The 24,890-nt window shown below is 43.6% G+C and overlaps 1 protein-coding gene and 1 long non-coding RNA gene across 2 annotated transcripts in view; one reads left to right on the plus strand and one right to left on the minus strand.

Annotated features, from left to right (window-relative positions):
• Positions 1-5,136: 5,136 nt before the first annotated feature.
• LOC105511939 lies at positions 5,137-7,849 on the minus strand. Its single transcript, XR_001001792.1, has 2 exons — positions 7,398-7,849; positions 5,137-7,365 (listed from the first exon to the last, which is right to left on the minus strand). It is a non-coding gene; the product is annotated as an uncharacterized LOC105511939 (long non-coding RNA).
• A 1,517-nt stretch (positions 7,850-9,366) lies between these two features.
• The window catches only part of GAN (gigaxonin), a 65,452-nt gene continuing 49,928 nt past the window's right edge, over positions 9,367-24,890 (plus strand). The window contains exon 1 of the mRNA XM_011942158.1: positions 9,367-9,693. Coding sequence (XP_011797548.1) covers positions 9,527-9,693 — 167 coding nt within the window. The 5' untranslated portion in view covers positions 9,367-9,526. The remainder of the gene's footprint in view (positions 9,694-24,890) is intronic.

Genomic DNA, 24,890 nt, shown 5'->3' on the forward strand with positions numbered 1-24,890 from the left:
CCAATTACTGGAGCATGTGAAGCTACTGGAACTCTCAGACATTACTGTGGGAGTATAATTTGGTACAACCACTCTGGAAAATTGTTTGGCAGCATCTACTCAAGCTGAACATATGTGCCTACCCTACAGCCCAGCAGCTGAACTCTTCACCATATTCGCCTGAGGAAAAAAGTGCATATATTCAACCATATAGCTTTATTTTATTTATTTATTTGAGATTTATTTATTTATTTGAGATTCAGCCTCGCTCTGTTGCCCAGGCTGGAGTGCAGTGGTGCAATCTCAGCTCATTGCAACCTCTCTCTCCCAGGTTCAAGGGATTTTTCCTGCCTCAGCCTTCTAAGTAGTTGGGATTACAGAGGCCCACCACCACACATGGCTAATTTTTGTATTTTTAGGAGAGACGCCATGTTGGCCAGCCTGGTCTCGAACTCCTGGCCTCAAGTGATCCGCCTACCTCAGCCTCCCAAAGAGCCAACCATATATTTTTTAATGTTCATAACAGCTTTATTACAATAGCCCTGAAGTGGAAATAATTATCTATCCATCAATAGGAAAATGGATAAATATATTGTGGAGTAGTCACACAATGATACACTAACAGCAATAAAGAACCAACTATTATGCTACAAGCAATGAAACGAAAGAATTTTGAAGACATCATATTTGAGTGAAAGAAACCAAATGCAAAAGTTCAAGAACAGGAAAAACAAATCAATAGTGATAGAAACCATAACAGCGATTTCTTTTCTTTTTTTTCTTTTCCTTTGAGATGGAGTTTCACTCTTGTTGCCCAGGCTGGAGTGCAGTGGTGCGATCTCGGCTCACTGAAACCTCTGCCTTCCAGCTTCTGGTTTCAAGTGATTCTCCTGCTTCAGCCTCCCGAGTAGCTGGGATTACAGGAACCCTCCACCCCACCTGGCTAATTTTTTTTGTATTTTAGTAGAGATGGGGTTTCAACATGTTGGCCAGGCTGGCCTCGAACTCCTGACCTCGTGATCCGCCCGCCTCGGCCTCCCAAAATACTGGGATTACGGACGTGAGCCACAACGCCTGGCCAGTTTCTTTTGGATAGTACTGATTGGAAATGGGCCTGAGGGAGCCTCTGGGTTGCTGGAAATGTTCTATATTTTGATGTGGCTGGGGATTTCACATGTGTGTTCACACAGAAACATTCATTCAGCCACACGCTTAAGATTAGTGCACTTTACTGTGTGTTATACCTCAATAAAGACATTTGTAAAAGCTAAATGTGTTAAAGTATTAATTAATTGCAAAACTTACTGGTTAAAGAAAAGGTCTGACATATTTCAGAAAACCTAAGGATGGATTTAAACATTAAAAAAATAAATTAAAGGCAAGGAACTTCAATAAAAGCAGTAGACTGGGATGTTTAAAGCCCTGGAGTAGAAAACGAAGATGTCAGGTGGACTTAGAAAACAGATGAAATTCAACAAAAACCCAGCATTAATGTTAGGGAAAAACAAGCAGTGAGACTGTCGACCAGAACTTGAGGCGGTATCACTGGTGGGCCCTGACTGGGAGGTGAAGAGACTAGATTTTGACTTGAAAGTCAACGAGAAGCTAATCATTTTTGAGCTGGGCAAGGATGCCATTGAAAACAGGCATGATGATGGTGACAGTAATGATATATGTAACAGCTCTTAGCATTCACTGAACACCTGCTACAGGCCGGATCTTCTTGTCAGCACTTCATCACTGCCGTCTCATTTAAGCCTCATAACCGCTCTGTGAGGACTGCTACGATTACCCCAATTTTACAGAGGGAGAAATTGAAGAAGCAACTTCTAAGTCTGGGAGAACAGACCAAGAGGGAGGTTGTTAGGAAATCCCTTGAGTTAAATGAATTTAAATGACTTCACAGATATTTAAACAGATCTAAGGCACAGGCAAATTACTTATGCGATGTAAATTCTGCAGAATAATCCAGCTCATCGTACACCCAGCAGTACCCTGGCTAGAATTCTAGGGAGAAGACCAGCACCTCTTATATGCTTTCAGGTATATAAACTACATACAATACACAAACTAAATTTAAAGGGTGAAAAGTGCAAAGTGGTGTACCTTGACAGGGGAGAATAAAGATTCTTGCACGGGACCTAGCTTGAAAGAAGTTATTGGGACAACCTATGCCCAGAGCTGCTATATTGTGAACTTCTAAGCTTTGCAAGTTTTATTTCAAGTCCTTTGAATCACTCTTGATAATTCATCTTCCTCCAAGTTGGCAATGTCAGGTTAGGCAGCAAGAGATGAAAAGGTCCAGGAAAATATTCATTCATTCATTCAATAAGTAAATATTTATTGAGCACATACTATATGCCAGGCATTGCTTTAGAGGTTAAGAATACATTGATACATAAAATAAGAATCCTTGCCAGGCCTCATGAAACCTTATAATCAGAGGAGACACATAATACACTAAGAAACATATATAATTTTAGGTAGTGATTACATGCAGTGAAGAAAGATGAAGCCGGTTAAGGAGAGGCATTTATACAGGAGTGTGAGCCAAAGCCTTTATGAGGAGCTGACATGGCAGCTCTGATTTAAGAAGAATGAAAGAGCAAGCTACAAGAATCCGAGGAAAGAGAGTTCTAGGCTGAGCAATTAGCCAATGCAAAAGCCCTGAGGTGGGAATATACTTGGCTTGTTCAAGAAAGAGCAAAGAAGGCCATTTTGGTTGGTGCACACTGAGGGGGGAATGGCAGGAAAGGAGGCCATGGAGGGAGCCAGACCACGCAGGGCTTTTTAGACCACCGTAAGGGCTTTGGGTTTTTTCCCTAAGTTTGAAGGAAAGCCATGGGAGAGCTTTGAACTGGGAAGTGACTTGATCTGATTACCTTAGAAGGAGAAACAATTCATAAGGGGGCAAGAGAAAAAGCAAGAGGAGCAGTTAGGAGGCTGTTGCGGGAGAGCTGAATGGTACCTGGATCAGCGTGGTCTTGGAGGAGGTGGGGAGAAGTGGCTGGATTCAGAAGTTACTCTGCAGGGCCGGGCATGGTGGCTTACACCTGTAATCCCAGCACTTTGGGAGGCCGAGGTGGGCGGATCACCTGAGGTCAGGAGTTCGAGACCAGCCTGACCAACATAGTGAAATGCCATCTCTACTAAAAATACAAAAATAAGCCGGGTGTGGTGGTGGGCGCCTGTAATCCCAGCTACTCAGGAGCCTGAGGAAGGAGAATCACTTGAACCTCAGAGTTGGAGGTTGCAGTAAGCCACTACACTCCAGTCTGGGCGACAAAGCAAGACTCCATCTCAAAAAAAAAAAAAAAAGAAAAAGAAAAAGAAAAAAAAGTAGTCTGCAGGAAGAGCTGCAGGATTCACTGGAGAAGTGGATGAAGAGTATGAGAGACAGAGGTCAAGAATGACCCGAAGTTTCTGCCCCTAGGTAAATGAATGGTGCTGCCATTTACTTGGAAAATGATTAGGTTGAGGGGTAAAATCAGGAGCTTTTGGTTTTGTTTGTTTGTTTTTTGAAACAGGGCCTCACTCTGCGGTGCGGTGGCATGATCACGGCTCACTGCAGCCTCGAACTCTTGGGCTCAACTAATCCTGCTGGGACTACAGGTGGATGTCACCACACCCAGCTAATTTTTTTTTTTTTAAGTAGAAGCTTACTTTTTGAGGTGTTAAATTCTAGGTTTCTATTATTCAAATGGCAATGTCAACAGGCTGGTGAGTATTTCCATTTTGAGTTCATTGGGGAAATATGAAAAATAACGTGAAATAATCCCTTGTACACAGAAAAATCTCAATTCTATTAGAATTCATTCCTTCAGGCCCGGCGCGGTGGCTCAAGCCTGTAATCCCAGCACTTTGGGAGGCTGAGATGGGCGAATCACGAGGTCAGGAGATCAAGACCATCCTGGCAAACAAGGTGAAACCCCGTCTCTACTAAAAAAATACAAAAAACTAGCCGGGCAAGGTGGCAGGCTCCTGTAGTCCCAGCTACTCGGGAGGCTGAGGCAGGAGAATGGCGTAAACCCGGGAGGCGGAGTTTGCAGTGAGCTGAGATCCGGCCACTGCACTCCAGCCTGGGTGACAGAGTGAGACTCTGTCTAAAAAAAAAAAAAAAAAAAAATTCATTCCTTCAGCAAATATTTATTGGGCACCTACTGTGTGTCAGGCACTGCACTGGGTGCTGGGGTAGGGTACACGATGAATTTGGATAGGAACAGTTACTACCTTCATGGAGTTTCATTACAATTTAATTAGTTCACTGGTTTCTGAGACACTTCTCTGAGTACTGTGTAAATATATAGAACCAACTCTCAAGCATTATAAATACTGAGATGTTCTCTGACTCAGCAATTTGGAAGAGCCTAGACTTTTTTTTGGAAAGAAAAGAGCTATATATAGATTTGGACAAATGAAAGATTTATCCAATAAAATGTCTGAAGACTACCTTCAAATGAATCAGAAGAGACTGTCTCAAACAAATGAATGTTTATGACAAGTCGACTTGGTGTAATGGAAAAGCTTACAGGGCTGGAAAGCAGAAGATCTAGACCTCAGTCTGTTCTGTCCTGACTGGGTCACACCTATGACCTAGACTGAGTCATTTGCTCATCTGTACTTTGGTTTTCTCTTCAATAAGATGAATCAGTTGGACTTGATATTTGCTAAAGAATTTTCAAAGTGTTAATATTTTCTTTGCATTATTTCTCTTACTGGACTCTTTAAGTAGTTTTTAGAAAATAAAAGCCCAAATCCCCAAGTGGATTCCTCTCTTGAGAGCTCATTTTTCAAAGGAAAAGAAAGCTTTTTTTTTCTTTTTTTGCAAAAAGAAATTGCTTTCTTGTTCTTTTTTTTTTTTTTTTTTTTTTTTTTTGAGACGGAGTCTTGCTCTGTCGCCCGGGCTGGAGTGCAGTGGCCGGATCTCAGCTCACTGCAAGCTCCACCTCCCGGGTTTACGCCATTCTCCTGCCTCAGCCTCCGGAGTAGCTGGGACTACAGGCGCCCACAACCTCGCCCGGCTAGTTTTTTGTATTTTTTAGTAGAGACGGGGTTTCACCGTGTTAGCCAGGATGGTCTCGATCTCCTGACCTCGTGATCCGCCCATCTCAGCCTCCCAAAGTGCTGGGATTACAGGCTTGAGCCACTGCGCCCGGCTGCTTTCTTGTTCTTTTAATGATTGTAAAAAATTATGCACGATCAGTACAGAACATATAAATCAAGGAAGCACAAAGTAAAAGCTTCTAAAATAACACTGAGCTAACTGTGCTTTCACCATCACTGTATCTGTAGCAGTTACCATATAGCAGGTGCCTTAAAAACAGCTGTTGAATGAATTGTTACTGTTAATATCTTATAAACATCCTTTTTGGTCTTCAGACCAAAAACGAATACATAAATAAATCCTTTCTCTGGGTTGTTTCACCTCTAAACCAGAAGAGCTCAGGATAGCCACCAGAGACTAACACTGTTAGGACAATATCAAATCTCTTACATTGTAATGTGTTTCACAACGACAGTTGATACCTGATGCCTATGGAATGTAAGGGAACAATAACATTTAATCCATCATTCTGAGAGGCACAATATCAAGGGCAGCTCAGTTTGAGCAATACCAGGAAAGGCTGCAAAAGAGTCCACAGTACTTCAGCTCAAGCAAGAGTGGCTCCGGCAGCACTGGGAGAGTAGGCTCTGCCTCCTGGATCCCTCTTCCCACACTTGGGCCCTCTTCCTGGCCCACAGCACCAGGACGAGCTATCTGGGGCATGTGAATTCCACTCAACACGTTTTATTGGCAACCTAGCATCCATCTGATTGTCAACTACATTTTCAGTCAACTAATCGTTTCCTGATTACCTCTGAACATGAATTATAGCCAGATCTTGTCTGCAGACCCATGCTACATTTTTTTCCCCAAATGGAATTAGTTGCTAATGTTGAAAATCCGGAATATTCAACAAGTCAGTCTGAATTTTCAGAATCTCTTAAAAAGTTGTTAGATCCACCACCACTGGGCCCCTATCGCACAGAGCAATCAACTAGAGGTGAGGAGCATGTGCTCTTCAGCTCCCATAAGCCCACTTACCCCTATTGTCTGACATCCTGCATCCCATAGTTTGCTCTGCTAATTTACCTGATATGCTCCTTCTAATTATATTAAACATTCAGGGGCTACCTCCTACACATCAGGCACTGTGCAAGTCCTGGGAGCACAGGTAGATATGGCAAAGCTCCTGCCTTGGAGGAGCTCACAACCCAGCAGCAGAACTGACTTATAAACCAGTAAATTACAGTACAGTGTGGTGAGTACAGCACAGCAGCAGGAGCATGCAGAGGACTGACCCACTCTGTCCTGGGAAGCCAGCTGAAGATTTCCTGAAGGTCATGTTTAAGCTGGGTTTTGAAGGATGAGTAAGAGTTCACTAAGCCGATGGAGTGGCGGGGAATAATAGGAACAGTGTGGGTGGTATCAAAAGTATTTATAAGGTCTTCTTCTGATTAGCTGCCTGTTGCACAGATGATCCTTTCAAGCCAGCAACTACCTTTCTCTTGACTGTCCTTCCATTTCCTCCTGTCAAAACAACAGGGAAGGTTCACATCTACCTGGAAGAGCCTGCCTGACAAATCCCCATTCACCTCCAGTTACTTCAACTAAGGCAACCTTCCTACTCTGATAATTGGTTACCTGACTGTGATCCTACTACTGGAGCTCTTTGTTTTGGAACCTCTGTTATTTAAAGAATAGACTAGCACACCAAGCAATTAATAAGTACTTATCAAATATCTACATTGTGTAGACAACTCTCCTGGGTTTTTTATCTTAAAATGGCAAACACAAATTAATTAAGAAGCGACAGAGAATACAGTTCAGAAAACATTTATTTATTTTATTTTTTATGTTTTTGAGACAGAGTCTTGCTCTGTCTCCCAGGCTGGAGTGCAATGGCACGATATCAGCTCACTGCAACCTCTGCCTCTCGGGCTGAAGCAATTCTCCTGCCCCAGCCTCCTGAGCAGCTGGGATTACAGGTGCCCACCACCACGCCTGGCTAATTTTGTATTTTTAGTAGAGATGAGGTTTTTCTGTGTTGGCCAGGCTGGTCTCGAACTTCTGACCTCGTGATTTGCCCACCTTGGCCTCCCAAGAAACATTTATTAAGTGTCTGGTATTTAGGTGTTTTTCTTTTTTTTTAATCCCTCCATCCATCCAACATTCAGTCAGCACTGTTACACACCAAGTACTGTGCTTGGCACCTGGAAATCATGCTGAGCTACGATAAACATAGTACAGCAGGTGACATGGATAAATAAACCCATTACAATAAGTTTCTTGCTGGAGCAATGTTCAAAATACAGCAACTGCTTGGAGAAAAGAATGTCAGCTGCCTTGGGAGGTACTGCAGGACTCCCAGGGCAGCTGACATTCCTGGGCAGGTATCATGGAGAAGGTAAGTCCAAGCTGCTTGTCTTGTGTGTTTCTTACCTTTTTAAATATATTTTTTGGCCAGGTGTGGTGGCTCACACCTGTAATTCCAGCACTTTGGGAGGCCGAGACCAAGGCAAGCATATCACAAGCTCAGGAGTTCAAGACCAGCCTGGCCAACATGGTAAAAACCCATCTCTACTAAAAATACAAAAATTAGCCAGGCATGGTGGCACATGCCTGTAGTCCCGGCTACTTGGGAGGCTGAGGCAGGAGAATCACTTGAACCCGGGAGGCGAAGGTTGCAGTGAACGGAGATTGCGCCACTGTACTCTAGCCTGGGCAATAGAGCGAGACTCCATCTCAAAAAAAAAAGAAAAATATTTTTCAACAGCCACAAAAATATAGAAACAGTACAATGAATCTCCACATCCCCATTAAACATCCATAAAAATACAGAGACAGTACGACGAATCTCCACATCCCCATTATGTGGCTTTAACGATTAGTAACTTGTGGCCATTTTTGACTCATCTACACTCCCATCTGCTTCCCCGTCCCTTTGTTTTGTTTTGAAGCAAATCCTAAACTTCATTGCACCCGGGAATACTGAGCTGCATTTACAGGAGGTGGAAATGCATGTCTTCCACAGCCGTCCCCTTCCCACCTATTCTTCTGCTCTGAAAACAGATACCCAGATTCCTGCCAGTGACTCCAAAGCCTTGGCTGGTTCAGGGTAAATACCCAAGACTTTATTGGAGCCTCTCGGTTGAAGGAAAAGACTGGGATGCTTCAGTGAAAATCCTATCCTGTCTTGACTGGAATGCTGGCCACCTTCTTCTGGTCTGGGGTCCTCATAAAATTGCTAAGTTTTTAGAGGCTTATGGAGTACCTAACGTTTGTACAAAATGGTAGCTACATTCCACACTCCCATGTGCCCTGAGCAGCCTCCAGGGAAACTTCAGATACCGTGGGGCTTGGCCTGCCAGCTGAGCTGGCCCAGAGATCCTTTCTGTCACAGCTTTGATCTTCACTGGGTTGGGAGCCTGTCTGAATCTAAACATCTGCTTCTCTACTGCCCACCCCCTCAGCATTTCCTAGCTCTCCCTGAAAGGTACAAACATGCATGCAGTTACTCAACCAGAATATTTATCCTTGACTCCCTCTCCCTCATAATTTCTTTTAAAACAATCCACCATTGTCCACCTCCCATCACCCTTTCATCCAGGTGCCCATTCCCTTCTCTCAAGTCCTGCAATACCTAAACATCGATCTCCCTTTAGCACATTCAACCCCGCCTTATTCTCCACGCAGGAGCTGAGTGATCTGCACAAAACCCTCTGCTAAATACCCTTGCATGGTTCTTCACCCCTGCAGAAACTAACCTCCTTCCCACACCAAGGAGGCCCTGCAAAACTTAAGGCCTCCTTCGGACTTCTCCAGCTTCATCTGCCACGTCTCCTTCCTAGCCCGCAACCAAAACCGTCTTTTCTGGGTCTGTTTTCTCGGGTCTTTGTGTTCTCACCTGGGCAGCTCCTTTTCTCTCTTAAATAAAGAAAGCTACAGCGACTGCGCCCTTGCTTCCATGCGTCATCTCATGGGTCCACAACAACACTAAAAAGTCGTTTTCATTTTGCAGACGGAGAAACTGAGGATGGGCACCTTATCCATGGCCACACAGCTAGTAAGTGGAAGAGCTGCAACCAGGATTCAAACTCGCGGCTCCAGAGGCCACAGACTCAACCACAGAATCCTAACCCGCCCGCACATCCCTCCAGCGCCGCAGGGACCTACCTCATCCCTCTACACCTTCCGCTGCACCCAGGCAGAGCTGGTCACGCGGGTGGAGGAAGGAGGCTTCTGATTGGCTGCCTCCAGCGGCGGGCGAGAGGGCGGGGAGCGACGGTGCGGGGGCGTCGCGGAAAAATGACTTCATGACGCGGCTTCTTAAAGGCGCCGGCCCAGCGCGCCGCGGATGGCACAGGCGCGTTCCGGGGGCTTCAGCTTCTGCTCACAGCGCGGAGAGCCGGGCCGGGCGGGCGCGCGCGCGGGACTCGGCGGCTCGAGGGGTCCGGCCGGGCGGTGTCGGGAGCCGGACCTGCAGGCAGAGGAGCGGGCGCCGCGATGGCTGAGGGCAGTGCCGTGTCTGACCCTCAGCACGCCGCGCGTCTGCTGCGAGCGCTCAGCTCTTTCCGCGAGGAGTCCCGCTTCTGCGACGCGCACCTGGTCCTCGACGGGGAGGAGATCCCGGTGCAGAAGAACATCCTGGCGGCGGCCAGCCCCTACATCAGGTGGGGAGGGGGCCGCGGCGGGCGGGAGGGCGGTTGCGGCGTTGCTGCCCGGAGGCGGGGCGGCCGGGCCGGGCGTGGCCCCCAGACCCTCTCCCCTGTCCCCGGCGCAGGGGTCCCCACGTCACCGTTGGCGTGGCGTCCCTCCCGGCACGCGCCGGAACCCGGCCCCGCTGACCGCGTCCCCCGGGCGGCCTCTGTGCCTTCCGGGCCCGCGCTCCCCACGGGACCCCCGCGCCCTCGGAGTTGTCCCCGGACCCGGGCCGCGATCCCTTGCCCTGTCCCTCCCGGTTCCCACTGCGGCGGCGGGCGCCCGGCCTCGGAGACCCGGAAGCCCCCAGACCCCGTCCTGGGCCGGCCGGGACCTGCACCTGCGGGCTGGGCGAGGCCGCGCTGGGGAAGAGTCGGCCCCTCGCCCTGGCCGGGCCCGCGGTCCCAGCTGAAGTTCGCCGGCCGGTCGCCTCCGAATTCACGCTCGGGGGCTGGGCCGGCACCGCCAACCCGGCCGGGAGCGCCCTGCCCGCTGGGAGGCCGGACCGACAGCGCCTCGCGGGGTGCTGGCAGAGAAAACCCTCTCGAAGTTCTCCTTGGGTTGGTAGTCCGATCCCCCGGGCGAAATTCTTCTCCTTGCCAAACGTGTCTTTTCCGCTCCTTTCTGGTAACTGTTTGAAAGAAGAGATACACGTTGAAGTAAACTGTGGCGAATTCTCAAGATGCTGTTACAACCCGAGGACCGTGAGAGCCTTGCGACTAAGGGCATTTTAATACTTTAGTAAAGCAAAGCTTAACCTGATTTGCCAACTCAACTAACCAGGTTAATTAAAAGGTTGATAAGACAGTGCTTATACAAGTATATCAGATCTTGCGGGAGGCTATCTTTTCTTTTAGCAACCTTCTTGCAAACTAGGTTGCTGTTTTAATAAAAGGGAATGGGGGAATGCTGAAAACTGGAGAAACTGCCCAGTAAGCTGGTTAAATATAGGCTAATGGTAGAGAATATCACTACAATTGACAGGTCAGAAAAAGCAAGATGATGTGTATTCTTAGCGCTTTGTCCCAGCAAAACCACCACAAACGCTGCACTTTAACCTTTGCATTGGGGAGACATTTGTGCTAACTTAGAAGCAGTTCAAGTGCTCTTGTAACTTCTGGTTTCTCCTGGATTTGTTTTATAAATCCATTTGCGTTCTTTGGCGGTGGGGGATGTGGAGTGGTGGAGGGGGCGGGAGTGGAGGCTGGGGTGTCATCGTTAGTACAGAATTGGGATTGCTAATGTGACAGACAGCTTCTAGCTGGCAGTTCAGAGGTTTGAGCAACCAATCTCAAATTGGAGTCAGCAGACCAGTCTTCCCTGTTTGGGAAAATGCTGAAAAAAACTACTTTAGATGCGTTATTGTTATAGTTATGTAAATGGCATCCGTTTGGCTTAAAAGAAGTAAATTGCAAATCGCCTTGTCCTTGCTTGCTATCCTTGTTCATCTTTCTCCATAGCACTTACCACTATGATGTACCTTACACATTTACGTTGGTGGTCTTTCCCAACCGCAACGTGAGGTCGTGGTGTTTTGTTTTTTGAAACGGCGTTTCACTCTTTCGCCCAGGCTGGAGTGCAGTGGTGTGATCTCGGCTCACTGCAACCTCCGCCTTCCAGTTTCAAGCGATTCTCCTGCCTCAGCCTCCCGAGTAGCTGGGATTGTAAACGCCCACTACCACGCCCGGATAATTTTTGTATTTTTAGTAGAGAGGGGGTTTTACCATGTTGGCCAGGCTGGTCTCGAACTCCTGACCTCGTGATCCGCCCTCCTCGGCCTCCCAAAGTGCTGGGATTACAGGCGTGAGCCATGGCACCCGGTGGTGTTTTCTTTTATTCACTGCTTTACTCTTCGCACCCAGAAAGAACGGTGCCTATCAGTCAATGTATTGAATGAATGACTGCCTTTCTTTCTACCACAGCAAATTCGGACATTAGAAAATTGACTCCATTACATTTTCATAGTAGATGGACACTGAGTTATACCTAATTGAGAAACGCACTGGGCTCAGAGTTTGAAGACTAGCTTTGTGCTTCCAGCTTTTACTCATATTAGCTGTGAGTTGCCGCTAGATGACAAGGCTTCAGCTCACTAATCTGATGAGTGAGGGATAAAAATGAATTTTCTCATTTAATCACTGACCCACCTGTGAAGAAATATGTAATAGTGTTTTGACACATAATAGGTCTGTTCCCAGGTTTTCAAAGGTAGTACCCATTGAATTAGGAAATATCTCTAGTCCAGTTCTTTCACTTTCTAAATAAGAAAATAGGGGCTCAGTGGACATTAGTGACTTGTGTTATGAGATTATTAGTACTTAATGGTTGAACTAGGATTAGACTCCAAATTAATTGCATCTAGCCTCCTAACTACTCTTACCCTACCAAGTTAGAGCATCACTTGTATTTCACTGTTCTCTCTATGTAAACTCTGTTAGCTGGCTTACAATATCTTATAATTAAAATGCTTATCAAGCACTTTTACATACTGTCATTTTGGTTTCCATTTTCAACCATCTTTAAAGGCAAGGCAGATTTTTTTTTTTACATTTTGTAGGTAAACATGAATCAGTCAATACGTGTTTCATCAGTGACAGATTAATTGCGTAAAGTTTATTTGGCTATTGAAGTGTTAGAATGTCTTGGGATTTTTCAAAAATTATCAATTTCAAAGGTGTTTAAGTAATTTGACGAATCTGTATTACTGACTAGAAGTAAATGGTAATTTTAATACCAGTAACATTAGGCTTTTGTAATGTATTTGTTTTGTTTGAACAGCCCTTTAGAGAATTATATTGAAACAAAATGTATTTATGTATTCTAGAACTTGATGTTTCTTATCTTTCCCTTTTGAAACTTAAGCATTTAGATCTGTGATGTCATTAATCTGTGAATTAGATGTTCAAAAGTTCGGTGAAATCTGAAGTTTAATAAAATTCTGGTTTTGTTTAATGTCTGTATTTGGCCTAGTGTTGGTAACTGACATAAGTGCTGGTGTGATTCTGTGGTTTAGAAGCAATGTTATGACCTGGCATGGTAGCTCACACCTGTAATCCTAGCATTGTGAGAGGTGGAGGTGGGAGGACCATTTGAGGCCAGGAGTTCAAAACTAGCCTGGGCAACATAGACCCAGTGTCTGCAGTAATAAATCATATACATAAAAAATAGGAGCAGTATTATCTCTTGCTTACTATGTGCCCAACAAAGGGAGCCAGTCCAACTCTGTCACACTGGGAATTAAAGTAACTTTGTTTGGCATACTATCTACTTAGTATGGAAAAGTCTTTTGACTTACTGGTTTAATCTTTTACTCTACTTTATCTTTGGTCTAGCTTTTGTTTTTCCTGCTGACTCCCTTAGCAATCATACCATATTAGAAAGATTTTAAATACAAAAGGAAAAAGCCAGAAAACTCAGCTTTGGCAGCACACCCTCATGATCAGCTGACAGAGGACTGGCATTCCCAGGTTATGTAGAGAGAGCATGTGTCATGCAGCCCTAGGGTGCAGCTGCTCCAGGAAGGAGGCAGGACCTCCTGTGGTCCCTCAACTCAGTAAATGGCAGGCATGCCCCTTTCCCAACAGGCTCCTTTCCCAAAGCGTTTCCTCCTTTTGGTTCCTGGGTGAGATTTTCTCTTTGGTTTGTTGGGGAAACTAAACCAAAAGTAGTCGACAGGCTGGGCACAGTGGCTCATGGCTGTAACTACAGCACTTTGGGAGGCTGAGGCAGGAGGATCCCTTGACCCCAGGAGTTCCAGAATGCAGTGAGCTATGACTACCACTGCACTGCAGCCTGTCTGGGCGACAGAGCGAGACCCTGTCTCTTAAGTTAAAAAAAAAAAAAAAAAAGTAGCTGACAACCTTTATAAGAATGGCAAAACTGAATTGGTAGTCATAAGCACCCACAGAATCTTTCCTTTCTCGGCAACTCTGAGACCTTCTGAGGAAAGCTCCCTGGGGCTTGCAGGAAATTTATTTTTCTTTTGAGTATTACAGTTTGCTCTGCTTCATGTCTGAGGCTCTTCCGATTCTGGCACAGTCCCATTGATCTGATGCAAAGTTCAGACTCATTTCTCTCCTGAGCTGTGGTTCTTGGTGAGTAATGTATGTGAAAAGGATTTGAAAGTGAACTGCTATGACATTGTGGTGGCTCTGTACAGGTTCCCAGTCCTTTGTTCACTTGTAAAATTTAGGGTTTTCTTGAAACCTATTGCAACAAAAGTTTGTTTAGCTTTCAGTCCTGGAGAGAAAAAGAAAAAAAGATTCCTAAGATTTTTTAGATCCTTTGATGAGTCAGCTAAGAATGTAAATGGCTTTTTTTTCCCCCTCTTATTTTTTGAGGTCTAGTGAGGATAGAGTGAGACGTTGGGCCTCAAATCCAGCCTAGGTCATCATGAGCAACTTTCTGGGCTCTAGCTTCCTTATCTGTGAATTGAGGTGTTTGGGCTACATGGACAGCAAATCCCCTTTAAGTCTAAGTTATGTAGCTCTGTGCTATTTTTGTTTTGCCTCGTGTGTATGTGTTGTGAGGAGGAGGACCTGTTTCTGTTTTTATAGCTTTATTGTATCATTTAAAGTTTTGTTTTATGTTAATGTTAAAGCATTTCTCTTCCTCTGTCATATAGAACTTTACTGGGTGTTCCGTTGTATAAATCCAGGCCTGTAGAGTTGTATCGCCACAAGCATTTATGTTACGCTGTTAATCTGGGTATGTTCCAAGGCTTAATTATTGATGAGGCTGTTTTGCCATTTAAATATGAAGTTTGACTCATAGATGATGCTGATGAAACTACTTAAGGAAACTAATATGATCTCTGTAGGAGGTCCAAGTTTCATAGTAACATGGACGTTATTATTATTATTTTGAATATCTGAAACATACACTGTAGTTTAATGTCACATGGGCACTAAAGTCCATGAGTACTGTGTGGTGTGTGCAGAGCCTGCTTTTCATTCCCAGTTTACTTTTCTTGATTAATTTATATGAATAACTGCACAGACTCTTATTAGATTCTTTGCTTCCGTGTTAATGCTGAGAATACACTACCGAGGCAGCAGCATCCACTAAGTGTTCCCTGGTAATGAAAGTCTGGCTGTGAAGCAATGATTTCACAGTAATACTCAGTTAATAATGTTTTGCTTACTTTACAATATTTTCATAATCTTTTCTCCACTTGTGCTTTGAGTTGATAATCTTCCATAGCAGCCCCCGAATGATTGTCATAAGATCTTGAATAGTGGCCGGGCGTGGTGGCTCAAGCCTGTAATCCCAGCACTTTGGGAGGCCGAGACGGGTGGATCACGAGGTCAGGAGATCGAGACCATCCTGGCGAACACGGTGAAACCCCGTCTCTACTAAAAAATACAAAAAAAACTAGCCGGGCGAGGTAGCGGGCGCCTGTAGTCCCAGCTACTCGGGAGGCTGAGGCAGGAGAATGGCGTAAACCCGGGAGGCGGAGCTTGCAGTGAGCTGAGATCCGGCCACTGCACTCCAGCCTGGGCAACAGAGCGAGACTCCGTCTCAAAAAAAAAAAAAAAAAAGATCCTGAATAGCGATTGTAACCTGTGAAGTGTCTTAGTGCTTAGGGGTTAGAAGCTCCAATTTCTGAGTCTCTTTTCAAATCCTGAGCCCTCTTAAAATCAAATTGACATTACCTATTTTTTGTACTCTTATGGCGATGGAAAATAAGCTGGGCCTGAGTCTCTTTTAAGGGATCTAGACTTCGTTTTTATCTACTTACTATAAGGCATTCGTAACAACTACTCAGAAGATGAAATTTGTCCAGAAGGTCTTGATAGTTAAATGGTTCTCAATGATTTTCCTTTTCTTTTTTTCCTTTTTTCTTTTTTGTAATCACAACCTTGTTTGATTAAACCCTGTTCCTACTGAGTTTTTCAAAAGTGATAATAACTATGTTCAGTTTGAGAAGATCAAAGACATATTTTATCCAGGCTTCTAAGGAAACTAAGCACTTGTAAATTTCAGTTTAACACAGATTACTCATGTCAGTTTAAAGATACTTGTTTATTTTATATAACACAGTGGTTGTCACTATTGGTAGCAGTAGATGTTCTAATTCTGGGAGGTTTTTGGAAGGTTTCAAATGATGAAACAAATCAATACAATTCTTATTAGACTAATGACTCTAGCATAAAGGGAAGTGTGGGGTGTTCAGATTTATCGTAGAACTTTCCCGAGGATTGTTAGTGTGAGTAATAGGAATGTAATAGAAGTAAAACCTATCTGGTTAATTTCTCTAGTGGATAAGTCCTCACTCGTTTACCTGTACTGTTTTTACTTCTGCCTCTTCTTATAGTTTGCATTTTCTCCTGTGACGTCTCCTTCAATGTTCTTAAATTAGTTTTTGTTACGTAATTTAGGATTGAAGTAAAATGCTCTTCCACATAGAAATTCTGGTTCCTTAGGATTTATATTTGGATGATACAGACTAAGCATCCAGTTTATAAAACCACCTTATCCATTGTTTAAAGTGTTAATGAGTTCTTATGATATCAAAGTGGGACTTAAAATCTATTTATAATTTGTAAAGAAAACATAATGAGGACAAATAAGGGTTCCTTTGGCCTCTGAGTGCCATGCAGTAAGTTCTTCACAGGGTTGCATCATCCTTCTGAAAGATACAAGACTATCATTTTGTGTACTAAAGCTGTAATATAAATGAATGATTTGTGAGTTTGAATTCTGGGTTAAGGGTGGAGATGCGGGGGTGTGGGGTGTGACAAGTGGCAGACTGTGGTTGCCACCTTGCATTTGAGTGCTTCTCGTGGGTTCTCTGCCTCCTAAGTCACAATGAATCCAAAGAAGGAAGGAAATCAAAGGCTCAGGTAAAGGTGGCAGCTCTGGCTCTGTGGAAGATAAAGATTCTATGTCCATCTAGATGCCCGGACACTCTGCCAGAGTTCCTGATCCTGGTGCTGGGAAGAGCAGAGTTAAATCATCTTCCTAAGTACTTAGGGCCAAAGAGTGACTTAGGCATAGAATGATGATCAGATGTTTGCTGCATCCATTTCCCTCTGGGAATAAATGGTGAATGCCCTAATTTCTCATAAAATTGTTACAGAAATACTGCGAAATAGAAATATGTAGTGCTTTGCCGTTTGCTATTATAGTGAAGGGGTTTGGACTTTTCCTCTGTTCAAATAAATTAGAAAAATGGGATTCTTAGGGAAAATAAGATATTGGCGAAATGTTTTCTTAGTTATCTCCAGTGTTCACCACATACACAGGAGATAAGACATCTCAGCAGCGGGTAGGTACTAGCAAGATGATGGCAACCAACTGGCAAGGCCATTGCCCTCCATTTCAGTAGAGTAAAGCCTAGAGGGCTTTCTGCCAGTAAAGCCCTAGATATGCCAGTGCATATCATAAATGGAAGATGGGAGGACTAGTTTTTAAAAGTTGACTGTTGAATAATGGAATATAGACCAATTAAATATCTTTGGGGTTTTTTTGAAGTTGAGTTTTTATAGAAACTTAAATGTATATTTTTGCTCGTAGATATTTTGCGGTTCTCTCAACTACAAAGTGTTTCTGTTTTTAAGAACAATTTTAAAGACCATTTGATGCTTGTGATTTTTATGGTAACGTATTAATATGAGTACATACATTTTGAAACGTAGTTTTATGGTCATATTAGCATTCATAAGCAACAACTGCCTACGCCTCTGAATAATAGTAAATTGTTTAGTATTACTGAGCTCAAAATATTTGCACTTTTGTTACTTAAATTGTTTATATTGATCAGTCCCTGAATTGTAAGACACTTCATACTGAAACCTCACATTTAGGCTGTGAGTTTGATATGAGTCTTTTCTAACCCACAGAGAACATTCGCTAGAAATGAAGCCAGAAGTTTAAGGACAGTGGGATTTTGAAGGACAATGAAAATCCTTAGAAAGGCCCCTGATATTCGTGTTTGCCATTCTCCTCCCCATACCACAGCCCCCGGTCTACTTCAGTGATGGAGCTGGAAGCCAGCAGGACCCATTGGCTAATTATATAGTCTTCCATTTGGTTAGTCAAGGGAATAGTTTCCCACAACTTCTAGCTTCTCTTCCTTACATGAAAGTTGGTACAGGGATTTGACACTTACTATAACAGATGAGAGACTTCTCTCGGGATTTTTGGTGGGTTGGTTTGTTCTCCTGCTTGAGCTCCTTAACAGCTACTGTCTTGTGCTACCAAAGCTATCAACTTTATTTCCCACCTAAAAGTTATAACCCCTGCTGTTGGTAGGAAAGGAATGGACATCTCATTTTTATCACCCCCTGAGTGGGGGGCGTGAGCAAAAGAAGTTACCATTTCCTTTATTTACAGGCTTCTTTCATAGTGATTAGAAAAGGGGTTATGAAAATATTCACCGTCATCACAGGTCTTGGGACATCCTTAAGAAATGTCATCACTGCCTTAACCCATATGCTGTGGGGATGTGTTTACCAACAGTAGATTATAATTCAAGAATTAGCATTGTCGAAGGTTACTGAGATATACTGTGCATTGTTTCTTCACAGTAACGGGGCCTTATATGTAATTAGGGTGTTGTTTAGGGAGTTGATTACAGGTGTAGTCGTTCAACACATGCAGAGGAGATAACTCGAGACATCTCAGCAGTGGCTGTGTACTAGCAAGATGGCGGCAACCAACTGGCAAGGCCACTGCCCTCCTGGAGCCTCCATTTCAGTCAGTTACAGAGGATTGCGCCTTCCGGGATTCCATCCTCTTGTACTGCCTGCCGCTGGAGCACGTATTCAGTCGTCTCCCACAAAGAGTATCAAAACTAACACAGTATGTGGAGACCTATGTCAGTCTATTTATTTTTCTATCTCTGTGGGGCTGGAGAAGGAAATAAACATAAAACTAAAGATTTAAAGATTATGTTCGATTTCACTTATTTTTTTTTAGAACATCCCTGTGTTATGGGTAGTTTCAGAATCTCAAGAATGAGCAGAGAGTAGATTTGCTGTGTTTATCAGAGTAAACACTTCTGATAGTCTGTCCTAAAAGAATTTAATTGGCTGATTTGACCGTTTACTATTATAGTAGTTACCCCAATTAATCACATTTACAGAAACGACTTTCTTTAAGTAGAGAACATCAGTTCTTGGCTAAGCCTCTCTAATATGCTCGTTTGTTCATTGACCTTTCTAGATGGGGTGCCAGCATCCATGGGGGCTACCTGGGAAGGTGAGTGGTAAAGAGGTCTAATTTCAAAGCCATATGAGTGTGCTGAAGGAAGTCCACAGAGGATGGGTGTGGCTGCTGCTGTGGCCTGGGTGACGGGATCCCTGCTCCGAGGTGGTGCCATTGAAGCTGAGATCTGAGGAAGGAGGAGGCCTAGGCACGAGAAGAGCAGGGGGAGGCACCAGGACCAGGTCAGGCCTCTCTGGGAACAGAACATCACATACCTGGGAGTGGTGAGGAAAGGGTGGGATGGCATTCACACAGATTAGAGGCTGGGGAGGCCTGTGGTCCCTGAGTCAGAGCTGGCATTTAGACTGCTTCCAAAGAAGATGAAACTTCTGCTGCCATGTGGAGCTGGCTGGGGAGGTGATGGGGTGTGAGAAAGGGACAAAAATGCAATTTATGGCATAGTTGAGTCTGATAGAGAATTTAGGCTTTTTCTTAGGGGCTATGGATGGGCGGTGATATATTTTAAAAGAGGAATATAGCATCTTGTTTGTACATTGTTTTAAAGTCACTCCAATGCAGTGCTGCTGGGTGTGCTCTATAAAAGCCAAGAGTGGAATCCGTGGCCATTTCAGCAGGCATTGCAGTTGTTCAATTGGAAAGTGGGGTGGCCTGGGCCAGGGGTTGGCAGTGGAGGTGGACACAGCAGCTGTGGATTACAGACATTTGGCACCAGGACATGTTGATGAGGAAAAGGGCAGACCAGGGCTGGCTCACAGCCAAGGATGGCTCCCAGGCATGCTGTCGGCTTCTTCATCGTCACCAACAGATGATGTTCATGACACTTACTGTGGGCAGTAAAGTCAGGACAGTTTAGAAAGATTAGTGAAATACAGAGTCTACTCTCAGGTTTTACAGCTTAGTTGTGAAAAAACAAAGTATAGAACAAAAGCTATTTTAATTCTATAGATACTTCTAGCTGTAGGAATTCTGAAGGGAAGAACTACTTGGGCGATCACATATGGAGGAAATGGTATTTGAACACAGCCTTGGAGAGGATGAGTAGGAGTAAGGTGGGTGAAAGGGGACAGCAGGGCCATTGAGGCAGAACAAAGGATAAATGCAGGCACATCAGGCACATGTTCGGGGTAGTGAATAGGAACAGTGGCTGGGAGGAAGGTAAGACATAGTCTAGCATGCCGGGTTATTGGTTTAGATTTTTACTTTATCATCATTTGGTAATCATGAAAGACTAGTACTATGCTGAAGCCCTACTTTAAGAAGGTATTTAGTTGCTGTGTATCTTACAGGACCAGGAAGGGATGAACATGGAGCTACTAGACCAATTGAGAGCAGCACACTGGGACAGTGTCCTAGGCGCCACGGTGGCAGTGGGTCTTCAGAATTAGGGAGGAAATCAACTGATTGCTAATTGAACATGAGAACTAAGAATGAAGAAAAAAGAAGAGACAGCAGGTTTTGAGCCTGGCTGCCTAGGGAAAGTGGCAGAGATAACAGTCTGTCTTAGATGTGTTGAATTTGAGTTAACATTGCTGTTTAAACATCTTAATTATATTCTTCTAGTCCTTGACAGCTCTGCAGAGTACTTCACCTGTCTGTGAATATGTTTTGCTTTCTGCATGTGTTTCTTGTCTCTCTGCCGTTCTTGATTTCCTACTTTGCTTGGCAGATAATTTCATATTCATCCTTCAAGGCCCGGTTCAACTATCCCTTCCTCTGTAAGATTTTTCCAACTCTGCCAAATAATCACTCCCTCCAGCAGGCTCCTTTAGTTCATGGTGTGTGCCTCCAGCAAGGCGTGCATCATCGCCTTTCATTTAGTGTGGAAAACCGGTAGACATATGGACTGGGTAATTTTCAAGCCCATCATCTTTTATGTCCAGGGCCTGGGGCACTCAATCCGTAAGTAGAACTTTCATATGTAAAATAATTGAGTTGGCTGGGCGCCCTGGCTCATGCCTATAATCCCAGCACTTTGGGAGGCTGAGGCGGACAGATCAACTGAGGTCGGGAGTTCAAGACCAGCCTGACCAGCATGGAGAATCACCGTCTCTACTAAAAATACAAAAAAGAAATTAGCCGGGCGTGGTGGCACATGCCTGTAATCCCAGCTACTCGGGAGGCTGAGGTAGGAGAAGTGTTTGAACCCGGGAGGCGGAGGTTGCAGTGAGCCGAGATCGCACTGTTGCATTCTAGCCTGGGCAGCAAGAGTGAAACTCCGTCTCAAAAAAAAAAAAAAAAAGATAATTGAGTTGTCTGTGATATGTATGTACAGTCAGCATTGCTTAATGGCACCAATACATTCTGAGAAATACATCATGGGGCAATTTTGTCACTGTTCGAACATCACAGAGTGTACAAACCTAGAGGGCATAGCCTGCTACACACCTGGACTGCCTGGTGTAGTCTGTTGCTCCCAGGCCACAGACCTATACAGCATGTGACTGTACTGAACACTGTAGGCAGTTTTAACACAGCAGTAAGCATATTTTGTGTATCTAAACATAGAAAAGCCACAGTAGAAATACGGTACGATAATCTTACAGGTCCACTGTTGTATATGCTATCCATCACGGACTGAAACGTTGTTACATGTGCATGACTGTCCTGCCGAGAAAGTAAAAGGTCAGAGTCCAGGATGCTGAATATACTACTTCCAAGTAAGGTTGAACTTTCTGCCGTAACATTTTAGTATGTAGCTGAATACGTTTGTGGGGTAGGGCAAAGGGACAGAATAAACCATTTTACAACAGAGTTTAGAGTCTTAATTTTGGACTGTTTTAGATGGCATGGTCAGCTCCCATGGTTTCAATTTCTGATGCCAAGAAAGCTGGGAGAAGAAGAGACCGAATTCTTTATTCAGAAAGAGTAGCTCCAATGAAAGAGAGCGTTTTGTCTCAACATGACTAAAGAATTAATTGAGAAGCATTCATTTCCTTGACAACATTTTGGAAGGCATTTTCAGCTTCAAGTTGTTTGGAGAAGTTTATAGCAGTGGATTATAAATTAAGGAGGCGCCAGATGCAAAAAGGTGGTTTTCAGATGGAGCTTAAAAATGCTAACGGGAAGTTCATCCTGGAGCTGCCTCTCTTTTATTAAAGGAAATTGGAGGGGTGTGTTGGGGGCTGTAGTTTTTGTTTCCCCTACGCCCACTATCTGCTTTCTAAAAAAGGAAAAAGGAGGCAGTGTCTTAACACTCACTTAATGCCTCGGTTTGAACTACACAAAAAAGACGAGTACAAAGACAATGATAAATTCACATGAATTCTTGCCTTCCTTTTGGATTTATTTAGGAGGTCTACTTTCTTTGAAAAGGCATAACATTTTATCTTCCTTGTAACTCTCTACACTGGGAAAGAGAAAATGGAAAGTGAGTAGAAACGTGAACTGGCTTCTGAAATATGGAGCTCCTATGGTATTTAAAGTGCCGCTTGTGTACTGTGGCAAAAAAAAAAAAAAAAACCAGATGAGCCCATTTTTATTTAGATAGGGGAGACTTATGAGAGTACCCCCAAAGTGAAGGGACTTGTTCTTGAGATGCTCATTTGCATGGCGTCTTAAGGTTAGGTAGAAAGAGCCTCTGAATAGCCTCTGAAATAGAACACCGAAATGGAAAATCTAGAACTGTTTGACAGGTTGTGGCATGAATGCCTTTCTTTTATGTACCTTTCCAAAAGGTCAGGGTGTGACCAGAACAAGGAATCCGGCTTGTTTCATTCAAGCAGAATTTCTTGGCTTCACAAGTTGCTGCATCATCATTTTAATTGTCTTTGAACTCTTAAAATTTTAAAATACATTTTCAAAACTTGTTTTATAAGAGGAAAATTTTATTGACTGCTTTACTTTCAAAATTACATGAACTGGATTTACATTTTTAAAATCTATTTTATACACACAGAAAAATGGGAAGTTACGTTGGAGCTTAATTTATGTTGCCCTCAATTTCTGAACAGTGTACTTAATGTATAGTTACAGCTGAAGTAGTTGAAATCTATATTTACATATTATTTACGGTTCATCTTTTTACTTGAATTCATTTTACATCTCTCTCGTATCTCAATGTAATGCCCATAGTTGTCATTTTTAATAACTGTTATGTCATATTACTATTTCATATTATATGCTTCAGAAATGTCATTCTGTTTGCCATTTAATTTGTAGGGTTTTTTCCTTCTGAATGATGACGCCATAAACAAATCAGAAAAAGAGTTTGAATTCTTTTTGTATTTTTTGTGAGTACAGGTAAACCTACTTTGGAGACTATATCCCAGGTCTGAAGATAGAAACAGATTTGTTGTTTGTTACATGAAGCCGGGTTACTGTCCAGGAAAACTGTCTTATCATATAAAGACCCTAGCAGTGTGTATCTTACTTATGTTTTTTTTTAGATCTGTCTGTCACCAGTTTCTTAGATCTATCACTATTACTTCACACTTTTGGAAATGATTTCTCAAAAATTGTTATTTCACATATCTGTTAGACTGGATTTTTAAATGTTGTGTGTTTGCTATTGTAAAAATATTCAGAGCAGGGATTGGCAGACTTTTTCTCTGAAGGGTCAGAAATAATTTTGTGCTTTGCAAGCCACATGCGGTCTTGGTCACATATTCTTCTTTGTTTTTGTTTTAACAGCCTTTTAAAAATATAATAACCGTTTCTATCTCCATGGCTAAACAGGCAGCAGATTGTAATTTGTCACCCTTTCATCTACAGTATTAGATTTTTAAAAATTTGGGCATAAAATCTTGTAACTCTGAAGATCATGTTTAAAATGCTAATTGACCTAATGATGATTTATATGCCAGTCTTCTGTAGAGCAAAGATTGGTAGTCAAGGCCTCTCCTCCCTGACTGTCTCATCCCCTGTTCTTCCACCCCTTTTCTCCTGTTGTTTATTCTCTTCCTTCTCCTCTATATTTTTTCCTTCTCTTCTGGATTCTTTGCCCCAGCAGAAAAGTCTGCTCATCTTTTCCAATGCCTGGCATGTAGGAGATGTGCAAATGTTGAACAAACGCATCTGTTAAAAGCAAACAGAGGAAGCATAGATTCATTCAGGGCAACTGGAATCGGTGTTCCTGGGTTGTAGCCCTCAAATGTGGCCAAATAAACTCTCTACTTATATTGGGAAAAAAGAAAAAAAGCAAACAGACTCCGCATCCTCTTCTAACAAGTGCATAATTTCCCTGACCTTGCAATCAGGCTTCTTGAAAGACTAATATCTCTATCTTGTGCACAGTCTCGGCTCCTGGTTTTTGTTCAGTCTGCAGTTAGGCTTATGTCTTACGACTCCATTAAAAGTGTTCTTTAAAAAATTGCAATGTATAATTGCCAAATCAAGTGAAAATGTGTTTGTCTTGACCTGTCTGCTGTATTTATCACTGTTAGATGTTTTTGTTAATACATTTTGTTGATACTCGGTCTCTCAAGGCTTCTATGGCACCTTTTGTCCCATGTTGCCCACAGCTTGCTTTCCTAGCTCTCCTCCTCATCTGTCCCTATTCCTTGATTAGGCATAAGATTCCATCCTCACCCTGAACTCTCCCATGGTGATCTCATCTACCCCAGAGATGCTACTGCCTTGACCTCTCTCCTGAGCCCCACACCCGCTGATACCAAGCCCGCTACATGGCCACCTTAAACCCAGTCAGCCTAGCTCCCTTCCCCCGCCAGTGGGCTGTCCTCCATTGACTTCGTGGGTTAATATACTACCAGACTCCCCAGGAGAAATCTAGGAGGCAGCAGAGATACCACCACCTCCCTCACTCTCAGCATCTAATTGATGCCCATACCTCTCGTTTCTGCCTCTCAGATCTCTGGAATCTGTCTCCTCTTCACCATTGCCACTGGCCCTGCCCATGCTCAAGTGCCAGCTTCCATCAGTTCTGACTTGTGGCAGGACCTCTCACTGGTCTGCCTCCCTCCCTGCTCAGCCCCCATCAGTCTCCACACTGCTGCCACCAGTGTGGTGTTTCTAGAATGTAATTGGATAATGTTGAAAACTC

This window comes from Colobus angolensis, unplaced genomic scaffold (genome assembly GCF_000951035.1).
Source record: "Colobus angolensis palliatus isolate OR3802 unplaced genomic scaffold, Cang.pa_1.0 Scaffold207, whole genome shotgun sequence".
NCBI lineage: Eukaryota > Metazoa > Chordata > Mammalia > Primates > Cercopithecidae > Colobus > Colobus angolensis.